Raw genomic sequence first — 21,344 nt, forward strand, 5'->3', positions numbered from 1 at the left:
CCTTGTCAGCATGTCAGGTTGGGAGTGGATCTGTAAGGGCAGCAACGCTATTGATCTTACCTGCTACATGCTGAATACACTGCGTGCAGAATTATTAGGCAAATTAGTATTTTGACCACATCATCCTCTTTATGCATGTTGTCTTACTCCAAGCTGTATAGGCTCGAAAGCCTACTACCAATTAAGCATATTAGGTGATGTGCATCTCTGTAATGAGAAGGGGTGTGGTCTAATGACATCAACACCCTATATCAGGTGTGCATAATTATTAGGCAACTTCCTTTCCTTTGGCAAAATGGGTCAAAAGAAGGACTTGACAGGCTCAGAAAAGTTAAAAATAGTGAGATATCTTGCAGAGGGATGCAGCACTCTTAAAATTGCAAAGCTTCTGAAGCGTGATCATCGAACAATCAAGCGTTTCATTCAAAATAGTCAACAGGGTCGCAAGAAGCGTGTGGAGAAACCAAGGCGCAAAATAACTGCCCATGAACTGAGAAAAGTCAAGCGTGCAGCTGCCAAGATGCCACTTGCCACCAGTTTGGCCATATTTCAGAGCTGCAACATCACTGGAGTGCCCGAAAGCACAAGGTGTGCAATACTCAGAGACATGGCCAAGGTAAGAAAGGCTGGAAGACGACCACCACTGAACAAGACACACAAGCTGAAACGTCAAGACTGGGCCAAGAAATATCTCAAGACTGATTTTTCTAAGGTTTTATGGACTGATGAAATGAGAGTGAGTCTTGATGGGCCAGATGGATGGATTGGTAAAGGGTAGAGAGCTCCAGTCCGACTCAGACGCCAGCAAGGTGGAGGTGGAGTACTGGTTTGGGCTGGTATCATCAAAGATGAGCTTGTGGGTACTTTTCGGGTTGAGGATGGAGTCAAGCTCAACTCCCAGTTTCTGGAAGACACCTTCTTCAAGCAGTGGTACAGGAAGAAGTCTGCATCCTTCAAGAAAAACATGATTTTCATGCAGGACAATGCTCCATCACACGCGTCCAAGTACTCCACAGCGTGGCTGGCAAGAAAGGGTATAAAAGAAGAAAATCTAATGACATGGTCTCCTTGTTCACCTGATCTGAACCCCATTGAGAACCTGTGGTCCATCATCAAATGTGAGATTTACAAGGAGGGAAAACAGTACACCTCTCTGAACAGTGTCTGGGAGGCTGTGGTTGCTTCTGCACGCAATGTTGATGGTGAACAGATCAAAACACTGACAGACTCCATGGATGGCAGGCTTTTGAGTGTCCTTGCAAAGAAAGGTGGCTATATTGGTCACTGATTTGTTTTTGTTATGTTTTTGAATGTCAGAAATGTATATTTGTGAATGTTGAGATGTTATATTGGTTTCACTGGTAAAAATAAATAATTGAAATGGGTATATATTTGTTTTTTGTTAAGTTGCCTAATAATTATGCACAGTAATAGTCACCTGCACACACAGATATCCCCCTAAAATAGCTAAAACTAAAAACAAACTGAAAACTACTTCCAAAAATATTCAGCTTTGATATTAATGAGTTTTTTGGGTTCATTGAGAACATGGTTGTTGTTCAATAATAAAATTAATCCTCAAAAATACAACTTGCCTAATAATTCTGCACTCCCTGTAGTGATGGTAGAAAAGCATACTTTAGCAAACATATTGCAAGCAATCAGACAAATTGTGTCGAAATGGTTGTGAGAGCAGGCAAGTAACAATCTGGAATGAAGAAGGGTGTGTGGCCTGCTCTGCCCAGCAGCTTTTGTCATATCCACCGAATACTGTCAACAGTGCGTTTTCTGAATCTACAACACTTACAAATTTCCAAAACATTTCCCTTTAAGCTCAGTCTCCCCAAGTTGGGTTACCCTACTCTTCACTTTGAAACTTGAGGCTTCATCAAATGCTAGCTGAGATCCAAGTCGCACACCTCTACTGTTAAAGTTGTTTCAAGATTAGTAAAAGTATTCTTCTAAAATCTGGCAGTAAATAAAAAAAATTAAAAAATGTAAATCACTCCACCTTTTTTTCCCAAGTAACTTTATTGTTGTGGTTTCCACATGACTGGCTGACTCTTGCAGTGTCTGCTAGTGCTACCTCTGCAGCGTCTGCTAGTGCTACCTCTGCAGCTGCAGATGAGAAAAGGGCATTATGTTGTTTTCACTCTGAAGGACAGTCAGTGACGCTACAAACTGGATGTGTGGTAAAATGTTTTCTTCAGGGTGGAAAGGGTGAATGGGTGGTTAATTGCCCACTGACTTTATCATGTAGTATTTTCAACTCACTGTGACTCCTGCTCCCTAATTGTCATAAGTACAAGATAGTAACTCCAAATCTATAGAAAAACATTTTGCCATAAACAGAAATTATATTTAAAAAAAAAAAATAGAAAATACAGCATTTATAGCAAAAGAATAGCAATTCATTTCAGCGGATCACCATATCATAAGATGAACAATATATCATCCGGTACATCTGGTATCGTAATAGACAACAAGTATATTTCATTCTAATACTCATTAAACAGTACAACATTGCAATATACGGTACCTTGTCACTTTTTAAAGTAATAAAATAAAGCCTTTGAATGATAACCATGTTTTATAGTCTTTTGAAGAATACAAATGCTTCATTTTGGAAGACAAGAACAGGCAGAATGTCTACTTTGGTTTACATGTCGTAGCTAGAAAATAACAAAGCAGAGATGATGCATCAAAGGCTGAGATTTGTGTTATTGTAAAAAATTGGGACTACAAAATCTTACATCTGATGTTTAGAAGAAAACGGGATTTACTTTAAAAGTTATTTCTCATAGAAAGGCAGATTTAAAGGACACAAATTAATCTTAACCCCTTAAGGACACAACTTCTGGAATAAAAGGGAATCATGACGGAATATTTCCGTCATGTGTCCTTAAGCCCTTAAGGACACATGACATGTGTGACATGTCATTATTCCCTTTTATTCCAGAAGTTTGGTCCTTAAGGGGTTAAGGGGTTAAACCAGATGTTAAGTTTAGCATGTAGCTTGTGGTTACTTAGTTAAACATTGTCTGAAATGCCCTGTTGGCATTTAACGGGAAACTGAGGAAATACTGCAGTGTTCTTAGATACTTGCAGGCAAACTATGACAACAGAAAATGTTTAAATTGCATAAACACAATATATGTTATATTTGCATGCGTTTATCTATTTATAATAGTGGTCTAAATGTTACATTTAAAATGGTGTTCTATCTATCTTCAGTCTTTTTGCTGTAAACACTGTCAGAGAAAATGCAGTGTTTACATTACAGCCTAGTGATAACTTCACTAGCCACTCCTCAGATAGCTGTTAGAGATCCTTCCTGGGTCATGGCTGCCTAAAATGCATCCAAACATTCAGTATCTCCGCCCTCTGCATGCAGACACTGAACTTCCCTCATAGAGATTCATTGATTCAATTCATCTTTATGAGGAGATTCTGATTGGCCAGGGCTGTGTTTGAATCATGCTGGCTCTGCCCCTGATCTGCCTCTTTGTCAGTCAATCCTATGGGGAAGCATTGTGATTGGATCAGGCTACCACTTCTGATGATGTCAGCAGACTGCTTGTTTTTCTGAGTCGAACACCATGCAGAGTTACAGCTTCTGGCTTGAATACAGTAAGATTTTGCTATATTTATAGAGGCATGTGGGGGATAGGGGGTCTAGATGGTGGTGTTAACACTACAGGGTCAGGAATACATGTTTGTGTTCCTGACCCTATAGTGATCCTTTAAAAACTATATTCCTCCATAAGTCAGTATCTCTACTCATAGGTAATGTTGAAGGTAATGGGGGGAAATAGTTTTTAATGGTATTTACTGCACATATGAGTTATATTTCTATTTTAACTATTGATTGCCTATCATGCTGTGATTATTGACTGTTACCAGTGATTGTGATTTTATTACTTATGTGAGGTATAAATATGGCTAGGCCACTGGGTTTGTTAGAGCCGAAACATTGTGTTTGTTCTGCACTTTATAATAAAGCTGCCTAGTGAAGAAACCACCAAGTGTGCCCTGAACTACATTGTTCTACATTGTTCTATTGAATTTCCTGGGTTTGTGGCCCTCCCTGATGGGAGTACTCCCAGGATGGTGTGTGCACATCCTCTCTACCTTTGCAGTCTAGCACCAATACCCACCTGCAGGCTGTTCCTGGGATGTCTATACAAAGTAGTTCCCTTTGTGCCTCGACCTGTGGAAAATTGCTGAATGGCCATGCTTTAATCCAGACTACATCTCTGTGATGTAGAGAGAGTGATTAGTGGTGTCCCACCAGTGGAAAATTTTTCTTTCTTTTATATAGTTACTTTGATTAAATTTATGTTTACAGTTTATTTACATTGTCCACGGGGCGCACCTTAGTATTTCACCCCCTAGGGGATATTGGGCACCACTAATACTAATAACTAGTATCCCACTCTTATCACTCGTTGCTTCACAGTTGTTGAAGCTACTTTGTAGTTTACCCAGCTTCCATGCAGCATTGCCAGCTCCAACACACTCACTCTCAAGGCTTCTATAGGCCATTGTCATGCGATCCCAAACAAGTCCCTTCCCGACTCTTAAGTGTGACACAGCTCGCTAGCTACCTCGCCTACCGAATTCTTAGGTCCCTACTAGCTCCCAGGCGAGGGCCTACCTGCTCTAGTAGCCCATTTTATATTTACCTTATATCCATAAAACCTTTCTTCCAACTGTCACTGGTGCCGTCAGCATGTAAATGTTTGTATTTTGGTATTTGTCAACAATTTCATGCTATTTTGCATGTCAAAAATAAAGAATGTAAATAAAAAAAACGGTTTGTTCAAAAAAAGAGGCACAAGACTCTCCTTGCACTATAACCACTACAGCAACCTGTAGTAGTTATGGTAATGGAGTGTTCCTTTAACTGTGCTTACTGAGCCTGGTGCATTGCAATATTCTAAAATGATCACGTTTAATTAACAAAAAAAAAACAAGTGCAGTATGTGAATAATATTACCAAAATGTGTCTTTTTTTTTTTTGTAAGATATTTTGCTTTCTTCAAATTACCGTGATTCAGAATTCAAACAAAAAAATGTATAGTCCTGTGCAAATGTTTTAAATCCCAGGTTGTGATAGTACCCAACCTAGCCCTTTAAGACTGAACTGCATCTATGTCAAATATATAATTTGAATCATAGGATGCGTCCGACATGTGATTGTGAACATGACCGGTGCTTCACTCATCTGTGAAATGCATCGACCCCAACTGACCTCTGTTTTAGGTTTGATAAGATCTTAGAAAGTAGGTCACTTTAACAAAATCAAAAAGCGCCTGAAGCTCCTTTGATTTATACTACATGTTAACTTGTTATATTTCTATATAGCTAATTAGAACATTATGAACATTATTATAATAGTAACACTACTGGACAGACACCTGTAATATAAACATACTTTAGACTCTATCTCCCATTTGCAATACTGTTAGGTCATCTGCTGTGTATAATATGTAGTTACAAGAAATGTATATATTTCCAGCAATTCCTAATGTATACATTTGTACACCCACATATTTACATAACTTAGCTTTGGGAATGTGTAGTATCAAGTCTTTTAAATTAAGGTTATCTATATTTTAATAGAAATATATAGTTCATAATGTCTACGTTTTGTTTGTCACACCAATAAACAAAAAATACATACAATAGTTTCTACAATAACCAACTAAGGCACGTATTTACATTTCATGGCATTATATATGAACAGTAGTGATGGGATTACTTAAAATGAAGCCATTGAAAGCACTTTCTGCTGTACTATGCAAGTAGAGGTGCTATGCATAACACTATTATGCACGTGGGACACATTTTAAAAATTAGGAGATAAGTATTTTAATGTTTAGTATCTTCAGTACCATTGATGTAATAATGTGCCATAACCACACACCCCAAGGAAGGGGTGCTGGTGGGCATATAAAAGTAGTGTTGCATGAGTAAGTCTAATGATGCATAATAAGAGGGACATTTCATACTATAATATAGTATTTGACAAAATTGTGATCATTAAATGTTTATTGAAAATGCATACATTTCAATGCACCCTGAAAAAAAAATGGGGGGTGGGGAGGGGGGGGGGTGGGGGGGGGGCAGGGGGCAGATTTCAAATCTAATCAGGCATGATCCTTTGATCAAATAATGCACATAATTGATGATACATGCCAGACCTTTATTAATCTGGAAATTATATTTAAAATTATTGGCATAATAAGGACTATAAAAATATAATAATAAAAAATACAACTATGACAGTGTTCACTAGCTATAAGAATGTATACTTACTAAGATTTAACTCCCTTTAAAAGACAAAATTAAATTCATTTCAGTGCATTTGTGGTTTTATTTCTTGGATGATGATGTAAGAGATCTGGTAAAATGGAGTTAGAATAGATTTCTTTCATCCAATTTGAGCATAAAACACTATTACCTCACACAGAATTCAAGCCAAGCAAATTCCCCAGATAATACTTTCAAGCTATAAAATACCGCTGGTTTGGCAATGCATACTGATTCAAAAAATAATTGGGGAAATTCCTATAAGAAAATAGGAGTGAAAGGTAAAAGTTTTCATACATCTGGGCTAAATTTCTATGTTACCATTAAGCATTTGCTAAGACCTGTCACCTTGAAATATTTTAACTTGCTGGGGCATCTGTTGTGACCTGGATTGAATGATGATGTAGCATTGTCACTCGTAAGGGTCATTTTATTTTTTTTGCAAAGACACCCCTTGGGCAATATGTCTGTTTGCATGTTGGCACCTGTGCTGGACAATACAAAAGGAAACAAGCTGGAAGATGAAGTCACCATAAGTCGTATCATTGATGACCTGGACACCTGTACTGATGAAACAGCATATCCTTAAGCCATTCGCTAAACCTGGTCATTTGTTTTCAGAAGAATCACAATTCAGAGAAAAATCAGGACATCTGAATTCAGAATCTCTGAATAAGACAATGGAAGAATAAACTAATGAACGAATGGCAAGAGGGAACATATTCTTCCATGCATCATCAGATGACGTGATCGGTGCTTGCATCATACAAAGGGGAGGGATAATAAACAGTGAACTGATTTTGTTAGGAATATCAGCTCACTCCTGTACCATGCTTAACAATGGTGTGGGCTGCATCCGTAGTTAGAAAAAACATGTGTTACACCTGGAATCTGTTGAAGCCACTCCCCCAACTTGGGGTTACAGCTCTGAGTGCTCCTATCACAAATGGGACTACAACTGCCTTCACTTTAGTACCCAATCCTTAAATGCACCCACTACAGCACCCAATCCTTCTGTGCACTCACTACGGCTCTATGCCTCCCCTGTACCCACTATGGCCCCTATCCTTGCTCCAACTAAAACCCCTATCCCACTTTGCTCTCACTACAGCCCCTTTCTCTTCCTGCTCCCACTACAGTCCCTGTCCCTCACTGCTCCACTACAACCACTATCTCACAGCAACCACCATAGCCTCTATCCCTCCTTGCTCCCACCACAGCTTCTATCACTCCCTGCTACAGCCCCAATCCCTCCTGAAGACACTACAGCCCCTGTGCCTCCTGCACCCACTACAGCCTTATCCCCCTATGCACCTACTACAGTCCCTATTTCCACTGCACCTTCTACAGACTCTATACCTACATACATACAGCAGCCCACGCACACACACACACACACACACACACACACACTACAACACAAACAGCCCACTCCACGGCCAGGGGAAAAGGAACAGCAACCACGGGCCCAGTTATTCTTGTGGAGTCCAAAGCAGCTACCCTTTGAACCCGCAAATGTGGCCTGCCGAACATAATTATTATTATTTATAAAGCACCAACAAGTTCTGTAGCACTGTACAATGGGTGGACTAACAGACACGTATTTGTAACCAGACCAGTTGGACACAGGACACAGGAACAGAGGGATTGAGGGGCCTGCTCAATGTGCTTACATGCTAGAGGGAGTGGGGTAATGTGACAGTTGCAGGAGCAAAATCAGGGTGAGGGGAGGGAAAGCTGTTCACAGTTTAATTGATATGCTTTCCTAAAGAAGTAAGTTTTCAAAGATTTTTTTAAGGAGTGGAGATTGGGTGAAAGTCTAACAGAGAGGGGAAGGGCGTTCCATAGGAATAGTGCAGCCCTATAGAAGTCTTTAAGGTGAGCATCAGAGGTAGGAGTACGAACAGAGGTTAGACATATGTCTCTGACAGAGCGTAGGGGCCTAGATCGGATATAATTGTGTATTAGTGAGGATAAGTAGGTCGGAGCAGCATTGTGTAGAGATTTGTAAGCAAGTATCAGGATCTTAAATTGAGTCCTATATCTTACAGGAAGCCAATGTTGGGACTGACAAAGGGGGGAGACGTGGTAGGTATGGGCTAACAGGAAGATGAGCCTCGCTGACGCATTCATTATAGACACGTAAGACCACTGAGAAGCGGATTACAGTAGTCAAGGCAAGAGAGGACAGTGGCATGGACAAGCACCTTTGCCATATAAGGCGTTAAATAGGGTCAGATGCGCGCAATATTTTTGAGATGGTAGCGGCAGGATTTGGCGATACCGGCACAGAGGGTGGCCAATGCACTTAGGGCCACCTGATGGCAATTTGCATTCAGTGGCCTGGTCAGCACTGTGGCCCTTTAACAGTGTAACCGGGCCTCTGTGGTGATGTCATCGCTGGAAGCAAGTGACAGCCAGTCACTTCCTCCCAGCAAACACAGATCTCACAGAAAGAAAAGGAAGCAGGAGCTGACAGGCAGAGTGGAAAAGTCTCTGACTCCCAAAAGCCTCAGCTAGCCACTGGACCCCAGGGAAGTCACCCTCCTGCACCTAAAAGGTAGGAAAAAGGACAGTGGCATGTCAGTAAGGGTTACAGTAAGGGTTTTTATTTAAAAAAAAATTTGGTTGCATTAATCCGTTAAGTCAATCTGGCCCTGTTTGGGGGCCCTGCGGGTGTGGTCATGACTGTGCAGCTTTCACACAGCCATTCTGGGTGCTGGGCAGCAAACTCATAATATTTGTGTTAGAGCCCCAGAAAAGAGGAGTAGTAGGTAAAACTCCATCCACCAGGAGGAGCCCTTGATTTCCTATTGCCAGAATGTCCTATGAGTTGTCAGTCAGCCCCTGCACAAGGGGGACCTACACAACATTAGGCAGATGGTTTTGATGGTGTGGCTGATCAGTATATATATATAGTGATACTGTCTAAATGTAAAATGTATGTGCATACATTATGGAGTGTTCCTTTTCAAATTTTTTGACCTGATCTCATGTTCAGGAACTCAGCTAGCTACTAAGCCAAGTTTTCATATTATAATCAATAAAAATTACACGTTGGAAAAGGGAATGTACTTTTGATATAAACAAAAAACAAACAAGCCCTGGCAGCTACAGACAAAAGATAGACATGATAATTGATTAATTTGCAAGGATTTGACATGTAAACCCAGACAGTGGGATTTGATATCATTAATAAAGATTACAGAACACCAGATGTCTCTGAATTTTGTTAAAACAAATGTTTACAGAATTATCATGACCACTATGATGTATATATCAGATATACATTTTATAAAAGCAGTGTGATTTATAACACATAAGATATAAGGTCATATTTATTCAATTGTAAATATGTTACAGCTGTCTAGTTTTCCTTAGCACAATTTAGGCCCAATTTAAAAAGACTAACACCAGAGACAAAGGCAGATTAAGGCCGCTTTGAAGCCATATAACCTAACCAGAGTACAGTTTGTAATCCACGCAGTGAACTCAGTTGAACTAAACTGACTTGCAAGTCACACTCTATACAGTGGCGGAACTACAACGGTCGCAGGGGGCGCAGCTGTGATCGGCTCGTCACTCCAGGGAGCCCGGCGGCCCTGTCGACCCCTGTGACTAGGGTGCCTGCCGGCATTGTGGTGCAGCCCCAGCAGCATGGAACTACCACCGGGGCCGCATTGAAGAGGCCCATCGGGTTGCCCATGCTCCTGGGGCCACCCAATGGCAATGGATTCCCTGTGGCCCGGTCAGCGAAGTGATGAAGTAAGAGCTGGGAGTAATTGACAGCCCCAGTCACTTCCTCCTAGCTTACAGAGCCGCACGGGAGAAGAGTGCCGGGGAAAGAGAGTAGGGAGTCAGAGTGGGAGCTCTGACTCCTATCAGCCAGAGCCAGTCACCAGACCCTAGGGAAGTCAACCTCCTGCACCTAAAAGGTAGGAAACAGGAGGGTGACTAAATGTTTTAACAGTGTGTATATCTGTATGTGTGTGTGTGTGTCTGTATGTGTGTGTGTGTCTGCATATGTGCCTGTATGTGTGTGTGCCTGTCTGTATGTATGTGTGTATGTCTGCATGTGTGTCTGTATGTGTATCTGGTTATCTGCATGTGTGTCTGTATGTGTATCTCTTTGTCTGTATGTGTATCTATTTGTTTGTATACATATCTCTTTGTCTGCATGTTTATCTCTTTGTCTGTGTATCTATTTGACTGCATGTGGGTCTGTATGTGTTTCTCTTTGTCTATATGTATATCTCTTTTTCTGCATGTGTGTCTGTATGTGTATCTCTTTGTCTGTGTATCTGTTTGTCTGTATGTGTATCTGTATGTCTGTATGTGTATCTGTTTGCATGTGTGTCAGTGTGTGCCCCTATGTATTTGTATGTGTATCACTGTTTATATCTGTATGCGTGTCATTCTGTGTATCTGAATGTTAGTCATTAAGTGTGTGTGTATCTGCAGCGTGTGTATCTGTCTGTATGTGTATCTGTTTGTCTGCATGTGTGTCTGCATGTTTATCTGTATGTCTCTATGTGTATCTTTGTTTGTATGTGTATCTGTTTTTCTACACGTGTGTCTGTATGTGTATCTGCATGTGTGTCCGTGTGTGCCCCTGTATACCTGTATGTGTGTACTGTTTGTATCTGTGTGAGTGTCATTCTGTGTATGTGCATCTGCAAGTGTGTCTGTATGTATCTGTAGAAGTGTCATTCTGTGTATCTGAATATATGTAATTCTGTGTGTCTGTGTATGTATCTGTATGTGTTATATTATACAAATGAAGGGGCTGTGGGGGCGGGAGTAAATACATTTTCAAGCAATAGAAGCTCCCATGTAAACAAGGAGAAGCACCTCATAAGGTGTGTCTGTACCCAGGGCTATGCACAAAAAAAAAACAACTAATTGGGTGGGGGTGGATCCATATTGTATATAGGCACTGTTACTCTTATGCCCTGATTAAAGGGACACTATAGTCACCAAAACAACTTTACCTTAATAAAACAGTTTTGGTGCATAGATCTTGCCCATTCAGTTTCACTGTTGAGTTCTATGCCATTTATGGATTAAAACACTTTGTTTATGCAGCCCTAGTCACAACTCCCTGACAGCCTCCATAAACACTTCCTGTAAAGATAGACCCAATGTTTAAACTTCCTTGATTGCAATTTATGTTTAATTTAGAATGTATTATCTCCTGCACTGTTAACATTTTGCTAGACCCTACAAGAGCCTCCTGTATACAATTAAAGATAGATTTACAGAGCAGGAGATACAAAACTTTAAAAGTACATCTAAATTGAAATTAAACCATTTTGTTTTCATGCAGGTTGTGTGAGTAGACTTACCGTGCAAAACGTGCATCTCCGTTTTCATTATATGAACATGACTTAGAAGTAACTGAAGGCTCTGTTTACACTGGTATTGCAGTTCTTCCATATGTTCACAAAGAGATGATCTGAGTTCTTTTAAGCTTTGTTTGAAACACTTATTAAAAAAAAAAGAGTAAAAACAGAAAAATAATTATTCAGAAATTGAAAATAAGGTTTTAATCTCTTCACAAGTCTTTCCAGGATTATCAGGAAGGGGTTTAGTGCTTTTTATTTATTGGATTGTAACCAAAACTGAGAATGTATTTTCATATAATTTATGTAACATATATATATTTACACATATAGGCCTGTGTGTGTGTGTTTGTTCAAGTGTGCTTGCAAGAATACAAATAAAGTTGAATTAACTTTGTGAGTGAGAATATAAATAAACATGCTCTTTACTTTCCAAAAATTTCTTGGTAAACCATATCTTATTAATATTTCTATAGTATTTCTAAGAGATCTGATTTCTTGTTTGTTGATCCTCGAACTCGTGTGTTGCGGACCGTTTCGCCCACAAGAGGATAAAACCCAGTTTATGCGATAATCCCCTTCCAGATAGACCAGCAGCTACTGCAATCACCAACCTCCCGAACTCCAAACTGCACGTATTCACCAACTCTCGAACAGCAGACACACGAACCCTGGAAGTAGCCGAACAGGAAAAGCAATACGAACAGCTTACACTCCTGGCAATCGGCATACAGTCAAATTCCCCCCAAGAATAAGACGACACTTCACTTTCAGGGTTAAACAGCAACAACACTGATTTATTCACACAACTGTCTTATAAAGGATTCTCCCATGCAAGGGAGCGGTTTATCACAATTACATAATACACCAATCACACAGGAGTTACCTCCCACAATGCCTCCCAATCCCTCCCCTCTGGCCTGGAGATAATTGGGGAAGAAATCCAATTATCTCCTAGGACAGAGGCAAACTCCATTACACACATGGCAGACAAAAAGACAGTAAAAGACATAAAATTACCTACTGATACATTTAGGACATAACATATATACATTCTACATATCCCCAGATAGCTTGGATCTGAGCGCACATTATTACAGAATGGCGCTCAGATCATATACATACAGTTCAATCGCCATGGAGCCAAAGTCTTTCACATAGTCTTTTGTTACACGAATGGGCTCCATGGCTTAGCTATCTGGGGTAACATATTCACATATTCCAAAATACCGAATGAACCGGTGTTCGACCCTAAGGGCACGAATAGGAACCAGGGGGCGGACGGCTCAGCGGTGTTCGCGCAAATAAGTGTCCGTTTTTAGTTCCATAGTTTTAGCGCTGGCCGTTCGGGACTCGTAAGATGGCCGTCGCCACATGTTCAACAAACGAACAAAGGCCACCCAGCGTTCGTCAATTAAGCTGCGGTTAACCGCAGCTTCTGGGCGGTCAATTGGCGGCACACTCCAACTCCCAGGTGGTCCATCGTTCGCCAGTTTGTTCGGTAGCTGGAATCTACCGAACACCCCGGCAGAAAGGCACAAATAAGCCTTTCTGCAGGGAATATAAACGGTTTAACCTGCAGGGCCATAGTCCAAGGGCAGGAGGCTAGCAACCAGGCTTCTCCAGTTCCCAGTGGCGAGGTTGATTTCGCCACACTTCTCCCCTTTACCAATTAGACCTACAGGGTATCTGACCTCCTGCCGGTCAGTGCCCTGGTTAGTCCAGCAACCCACCCACAAGACAGAAACAGCAGTACAGCCCACCCACAATAAATGGTTACTACACCTGGATAAGGGAGAATCTTGTCCATGTCCAGGTGCCTCACCACGGCTGTGTGGGGGACTGGTAGGCTGCCGTGGTGGGTTGCTGAGTGGGCAGAGACCAGCGGTACTCTGTCCTGGTGCCAGCACTACCACGGGAGTGGTCTGGTTGGAGCCTGGTCGCTGGAGACTGACTGTCTCCCCTTTAGGTGCATAGCTCTGCTGCTGGAGGGGGAGATCGACCGTCTCCCCTTTGGATACACAACTCTGCTGCCGGAGGGGGAGACCGACTGTCTCCCCTTTGGCTAAACAGCCCTGTCGTGGGGGGGTAGGACCGACCGTCCCTACTCCCTGTGTGGTAAGTGCAGAGACCACGGTCCCATCTGCACAGCTGTGGGGCTTACAGTCTCCCCCTGGTACATTAGGCTGTTGCTGGGGAGAGAGGGTAACAAGCTCCTCTCCCGATAGAACACACTGCCGCTGGAGAATGGAGACTGGGCTCCCAATTCCCGGCACATTACACTGCCGCTGTGGAATGGAGACTGGGCTCCCAATTCCCGGCACATCACACTGCCGCTGGGTAGGGAGGACACTGCTCTCCTCTCCCTGGACTTCACACTGCCTTCCCGGCATCTCACTCGGCTGCTGGGGGGCAGGAACACCTTCCTCTGCCCCCTGTAACTCAGCCTGCCGCTGGGGAGGAAGGACAACACCTTCAGCTCCCTGGGGTACAATCTGCTGCTGGGGAGGAAGGACGGCACCTTCTGCTCCCTGGGGTACACACTGTCGCCGGGGGGGAAGGACGGCACCTTCTGCTCCCTGGGACACACACTGCCGCTGGGGAGGAAGGACGACACCTTCAGCTCCCTGGGGTACACACTGTTGCTGGGGAGGAAGGACGGCACCTTCTTCTCCCTGGGACACACACTGCCGCTGGGGAGGAAGGACGACACCTTCAGCTCCCTGGGGTACACACTGCCGCTGAGGAGGTAGGATGGCACCTTCTGCTCCCTGGGGTACACACTGTCGCTGGGGTGGAAGGACGGCACCTTCTGCTCCCTGGGGTACACACTGTCGCTGGTGAGGAAGGACGGCACCTTCTGCTCCCTGGGACACACACTGCCACTGGGGAGGAAGGACGACACCTTCAGCTCCCTGGGGTACAATCTGCCGCTGGGGAGGAAGGACTGCACCTTCAGCTCCCTGGGATACACACTGCCGCTGGGGTACACACTGCCGCTGGGGAGGACGGACGGCCAACCCCCTTGCCCGCTCTGATTCCCTTGGCAAGTACTCTCCCACTGTTTTCCTCACAAGCTGCACCATACTCTCCGAGGGGTTGGGTCCGCACAAAGCCAGTAGCGCGGTAACCTCTCTGTCAAACGCCTCCTGAGCTTAGTTGGGCGCCATGCTTGCTTTGCTGAAGTTGCTTCTTTTGTAGATAGGGTCGCTGTACGGGTACTAGCGTTGCCCTCAATTTGTAATCCAAGGAATGGTGTTTACCTGTAGCTGTCCTTCTGGACTGTGGAAATGATCCCACCGCTGCCACCAATTGTTGTGGACCGTTTCGCCCACAAGAGGATAAAACCCAGTTTAGGCGATAATCCCCTTCCAGATAGACCAGCAGCTACTGCAATCACCAACCTCCCGAACTCCAAACTTCACGTATTCACCAACTCTCGAACAGCAGACACACGAACCCTGGAAGTAGCCGAACAGGAAAAGCAATACGAACAGCTTACACTCCTGGCAATCGGCATACAGTCAAATTCCCCCCAAGAATAAGATGACACTTCACTTTCAGGGTTAAACAGCAACAACACTGATTTATTCACACAACTGTCTTCTAAAGGATTCTCCCATGCAAGGTAGGGGTTTACAACAATTACATAATACACCAATCACACAGGAGTTACCTCCCACAATGCCTCCCAATCCCTCCCCTCTGGCCTGGAGATAATTGGGGAAGAAATCCAATTATCTCCTAGGACAGAGGCAAACTCCATTACACACATGGCAGACAATAAGACAGTAAAAGACATAAAATTACCTACTGATACATTTAGGACATAAAATATATACATTCTACATATCCCCAGATAGCTTGGATCTGAGCGCACATTATTAGCGAATGGCGCTCAGATCATATACATACAGTTCAATCGCCATGGAGCCAAAGTCTTTCACATAGTCTTTCGTTACACGAATGGGCTCCATGGCTTAGCAATCTGCGGTAACATATTCACATATTCCAAAATACCGAATGAACCGGTGTTCGACCCTAAGGGCATGAATAGGAACCAGGGGGTGGACAACTCAGCGGTGTTCGCGCAAATAAGTGTCTGTTTTTAGTTCCATAGTTTTAGCGCTGAACACCGCTGGCCGTTCGGGACTCGTAAGATGGCCATCGCCACGTGTTCGACAAACGAACAAAGGCCACCCAGCGTTCGTCAATTAAGCTGCGGTTAACCGCAGCTTCTGGGCAGTCAATTGGCGGCACACTCCAGCTCCCAGGTGGTCCATCGTTCGCCAGTTTGTTCGGTAGCTGGAATCTACCGAACACCCCGGCAGAAAGGCACGAATAAGCCTTTCTGCAGGGAATATAAACGGTTTAACCTGCAGGGCCATAGTCCAAGGGCAGGAGGCTAGCAACCAGGCTTCTCCAGTTCCCAGTGTAATGAATAAAGGAATGTTGATATCACAACTTGAGCCACCAAAAGTATATCACATTGTATATACATGTGGTTGGGTGACCTACACAAGATAATAGTAGCACTATACTTTAGCCTTTTAACCTTTATATTTATAGACACCAAAAGTACATTTTACACTTGGCTGTAGGCATCTAAAATCAGAGTGCTTATTAGTCTTCTTCAATGGCTCCAGACATGGAGTGTTAAGATGTTGAGAGACTATTTTATAGGTATTCGATAACTACCAGACATATTTTACTTTACATTAGCTATATGGAAACTGTTTTTTACTTCCGTTAAACAGCAGCTTAAGCACCAAACCCACTACATCTCATTTCAGTAGTTATAGTGTCAAATCATTTGAGTGGTTTAACATAAACTATGTGTTCACCGGACAATTGATGCATAGTCACCATACTGTTAATGCAGAAGTTTGCGTTTACGGTTTTGGGATGTCAGAGCATACACGCCCTATCTTTAAAGCTGAACATTCCATAAACACAGAAATTAGTAGGAAACGATACCTCTTGAATTTACTACTATAATTTACTATATGCTTTACAAATGTTTATGTTATAACTAGATATTAAAAAGAAAACAGACATTTGTACAAGTGATGTTCATACCTTTATTAAGCTCTGGAGCTGAATAATGGTATGCCGCATAATTGTGTTCAGTGTTTTTTCATGCTTATAAAGTTGCAGAATTTGTACACTTTCATGACTACTTTTTCCATCCTGACTCCGAAACTGTAAACAGAAGAAATGACATGCACTGTAAGTAAAATCTACATTCATGTCATACATATGAATACACCTATAGCACTAGGGCAATTTAACAAGGAGTTCAATAATTAGCAATCCCCACATACGTCTGCTTAATTATTACATTATAATAGTAGGCATTATAAAAGGCATAGCATAATACATGGTTATTTATTATAAAGTCTCAGTATTTTAAATATAGTAAAAATGTATTTACAAAAAAAATTACAAATTGCAGAACAGCAGATTACAGTAACACAGGAAATTAATGAATACCCTGACAATAACTTTGCCAGAAAATGTATTTTCTCTGCTAAGATAGTTTCCTAGTAATTAACTTTGCTAGTACAATAATTCTTATGTTTCCAAAGCGCTCTGGCAAGGAAAATGGCTGCACACCAAACATTTGATTTTGACCCCAAGTAAGTACACTCATAATTTGCATGTCATCAATTATATACAGTATATACAGATTCGTAGATTTTACACCTTTTGCACCCATCTCAAGTTTCCAATAGGTACAGCCGAGTGGTGGAGTCATTGTCATAGAAACATGCATGTCTGGACTACATATTTGCAAAAGGGGAGGAGTTAGTAAGATGACCACGCCTACCTAAACATTCTGCACCCAGGCGTCAGCATCAGCATCACTGTTGCTCTACTGATATTGCTGCATCCCTCCAGATGACATTGCTCCAATCACCACATGCACTTAGCATTACAATTTAAAGGGAAGCAGTATGTCCAACAATGCATATATATTTATTTTAATAAGTATAATTAATGGTTTGAAAACAAATCAAATGCTATGTTGAGCAAACTTAAACTACATATAGTTTGTTATGTATTATTTTCATTTACGAGATGATATATTCATCACTCCGGTATCACCTTGGTGGTTGTGACCTGCGCTAAGCCATATATCATATAAATGTTTGAAGCATACACTCTTCTAAAGTGTATGTATGTATATATATATATACACAGTGAGGGGAATAAGTATTTGATCACCTGCTGATTTTGAACGTTTGCCTTCTGGCAAAGAAATGATCAGTCTATAATTTTAATGGTATGTGTATTTTAACAGTGAGAGACAGAATAACAAAAAAAAAATCCAGAAAAATGCATGTCAAAAAAGCTATAAATTGATTTGCATGTCAATGAGTGAAATACGTATTTGCTCCCCTATCAATCAGCAAGATTTCTGGCTCCCAGGTGTCTTTTATACAGGTTACGAGCTGAGATTAGAAGCACTCTCTTAAAGGGAGTGCTCCTAATCTAAGCGTGTTACCTGTATAAAAGACACCTGTCCACAGAAGCAATCAATCAATCAATCAGATTCCAAACTCTCCACAATGGCCAAGACCAAAGAGCTGTTCAAAGATGTCAGGGACAAGATTATAGACCTACACAAGGCTGGAATGGGCTACAAGACCATCGCCAAGCAGCTTGCTGAGAGGGTGACAACAGTAGGTGTGATTATTTGCAAATGGAAGAAACACAAAACAACTGTTAGTTTCCCTTGGGCTGGTGCTTCATGCAAGATCTCACCTCGTGAAGTTTCAATGATCATGAGTACGCTGAGGAATCAGTCCAGAACTACACGGGAGGATCTTGTTAATGATCTATAGTCCCCGAAAAAACAATTGGTAACACACTACGCCGTGAAGGACTGAAATCCTGCAGCACCCGCAAGGTCCCCCTGCTCAAGAAAGCACATATACAGGACGGTCTGAAGTTTGCCAATTAACATCTAACTAATTCAGAGGAGAACTGGTTGAAAGGGTTGTGGACAGATGAGACCAAAATCAAGCTCTTTGACATCAACTCAACTCGCCGTGTTTGGAGGAGGAGGAATGCTGCATATGACCCCAAGAACACCATCCCCACCGTCAAACATGGTGGTGTATACATTATGCTTTGCACTGCATCAAAGGGGTGATGGACGGGCCCATGTACCCGTGGATGAGTACCTCCTTCCCTCAGATAGGGCATTGAAAATGGGTCGTGGATGGGTATTCCCAAAACACACAGCCAAGGCAACCAAGGAGTGGCTCAAGAAGAAGTCCATTAAGGTCCTGGAGTGGCCTAGTCAGTCTCCAGACCTTAATGCCATAGAAAATCTGTGGAGGGAGCTGAAGGTTCAAGTTGCCAAATGTCAGCCTTGAAACCTTAATGACTTGAAGAGGATCTGCAAAGAGGAGTGGGACAAAATCCCTCCTGAGATGTGTGCAAACCTGGTTGCCGACTACAAGAAACGTCTGACCTTGTAATTGCCAACAAGAGTTTTGCCACCAAGTACTAAGTCGAAGGGGTCAAATACTCATTTCACTCATTGACATGCAAATCAATTTATAACTTTTTTGACATGCTTTTTTCTGTATTTTTTTTTTTTTTTTTATTCTGTCTCTCACTGTTAAAAAACCTACCATTAAAGTTATTGACTGATCATTTCTTTGTCAGTGGGCAAACGTTCAAAATCAGCAGGGGATCAAATACTTTTTTCCCTCACTGTGTATATATATATATATATATATATATATGTAGTGTAAGATATAAGTATATGTCACATTCTCTGAAGAGAAAGTTCTTGAAGTTAAGTATAACTATTCAAGTAAGTCAATTGACTTTGTTCTCATTATTATTTTATATATTTTAACAGGACAATATAGCTCATTGGACTGAGAGGAGAGTAGGTCAGAAGAAGGTTTTAAAGGAGCAAATTATATCATATATGCGTATAGTACAACCCTATTTTCATACATAGACATTTACATAAACTGACAGTTTTATTTTTACACACATAATTAAGATGCAGGTTGTCTATGTCTTCTGCAGATATGCTGGTGATTGATGAGGCTAAGCTGAGCCAGGCAGGTCAGGCCGCAACAGCTGCAAGGGAAAAATCTAGTCTGACTTTGATGCCACAATGTCACGGTCCTTTCTCTGTTAAATTGTAATCTTAATATCTGCCCTACATGCGTTCTTGAAACAGGAGGGAGCCTGATGAATGGTGTGTCTCCAAGTCTCGCGATCAAAGGTTAGAGCAGACTATTGACAATGAGCTTAGAGAAACTTGTAGAGGGTCTTTAGTCCTACCAGAGACTTTCCTCTGCTGGATCACCAAGAGTATTAGGAATCAGGAACAACAAAATGCCAAGTCAATAGCCCACCTCCTCCCCAGCAACTGGACGACACACAGTTCTGGTCCAGTTTCCCTAGCGCCTTTGTGTTTGAGAGATAATTGAGCTCAATTTAAGATAGTTCAATTATCTCTCAAATACAGAAACTTTCATACATTTTTAACATACTGTCAGGATCGTATCCTGACAAATATGTTTTATCTTCATTTATTTATGTTCCTTAAAAGAAGTACCAGCTCTCCACCACTAGTATCATCCCTAGCCACTAGTCACTTCATACCTCACCTGCCTAGGACTAATTACAGGTCCCAGTGGCCCAGAGAATCCCAGTGGCCTTTACATTGAAGTTGGTGATTTACCTGAATCACTTCATATCCTGGCTCCTGTGAACCTGCTCCCGATTTACCTTCAAACCTGCTCCTAAAACTAACCTGCTCCACCCTTACCTATACTTCAAACCAGCCTGCCTCTGTCACCAGCCTGCCTCTGACACCAGCCTGCCTCTGTAACCAGCCTGCCTCTGTAACCAGCCTGTCTCTGTAACAAGCCTTTCACTGTTACCAGCCTGCCTTTGTTACAACCCTACCTGGAGTAACCTTTTCTGTGGCAAGTATCCTGTTTTGTGGCATATTACCTAAATTCTGTTTTACCTCAAGTTTCATACTATGTCTAAAATCACTAATAAAGTACCCGAAGTCAACCCTGGCATAAGTCTCCTATCTGACCTGCACAAGAACATGACAGAATGTAAAGGTCTTAAACAGGAGACTACAGGGTTAACTGATGTTTTGAAGATCCTAGCCGAGTGTTTATTGGAATTATGTAAAGCCGTAAAAGTGTGGTTCATTCAAGTTCCAGCAATCCTCCTGAAAGGAAAAACCCAGAGAAAAAGACAAAGTCAAACTGACCTTCCAGGAAAAGCAAGAAAAGAGAACCACTAACGAAACTTGAACAGGAAAAGAGACGTCAGGATGACTTGTGCTTTTATTGCGGTGATACAGGACACCAAATTACCTATTGTCCAAAAAGACATTCTAAAGCTCCTTTAACTGATGAACCAAACTTACAGACCACAGAAACAAATTCTCCCTTAAACAATAACTATAACCACTGCACTTCTGATTTAACCCAAGCAGACTTACCGTCTTTTCCTCTCTCAGAGGATCTCCTAAAATCTCAGGATTCAGAAGAGGGATCTGTAGAGATTGACTACGATCCTCCATATGGGGCATAACAAGGGACCACACACCAGTCATTCGGGAGACAAACAAGAGGGAACGGACAACCGAACATAGGGGAATGGAGTCTGCTACAAAACTCAGTAGCT

At 42.0% G+C, this 21,344-nt stretch overlaps 1 protein-coding gene across 1 annotated transcript in view; it reads right to left on the reverse strand.

Annotated features, from left to right (window-relative positions):
- Positions 1-21,344, reverse strand: part of KIF25 (kinesin family member 25) — a 132,009-nt gene that overhangs the window by 86,288 nt on the left and 24,377 nt on the right. Inside the window, exons 3-4 of the mRNA XM_063441780.1 lie at positions 16,737-16,859; positions 11,661-11,799 (exon numbers count right to left, since the gene is read on the reverse strand). Coding sequence (XP_063297850.1) covers positions 11,661-11,799; positions 16,737-16,775 — 178 coding nt within the window. The 5' untranslated portion in view covers positions 16,776-16,859. The remainder of the gene's footprint in view (positions 1-11,660; positions 11,800-16,736; positions 16,860-21,344) is intronic.

Source organism: Pelobates fuscus, chromosome 2 (assembly GCF_036172605.1).
Source record: "Pelobates fuscus isolate aPelFus1 chromosome 2, aPelFus1.pri, whole genome shotgun sequence".
Classification (NCBI taxonomy): Eukaryota; Metazoa; Chordata; class Amphibia; order Anura; family Pelobatidae; genus Pelobates; species Pelobates fuscus.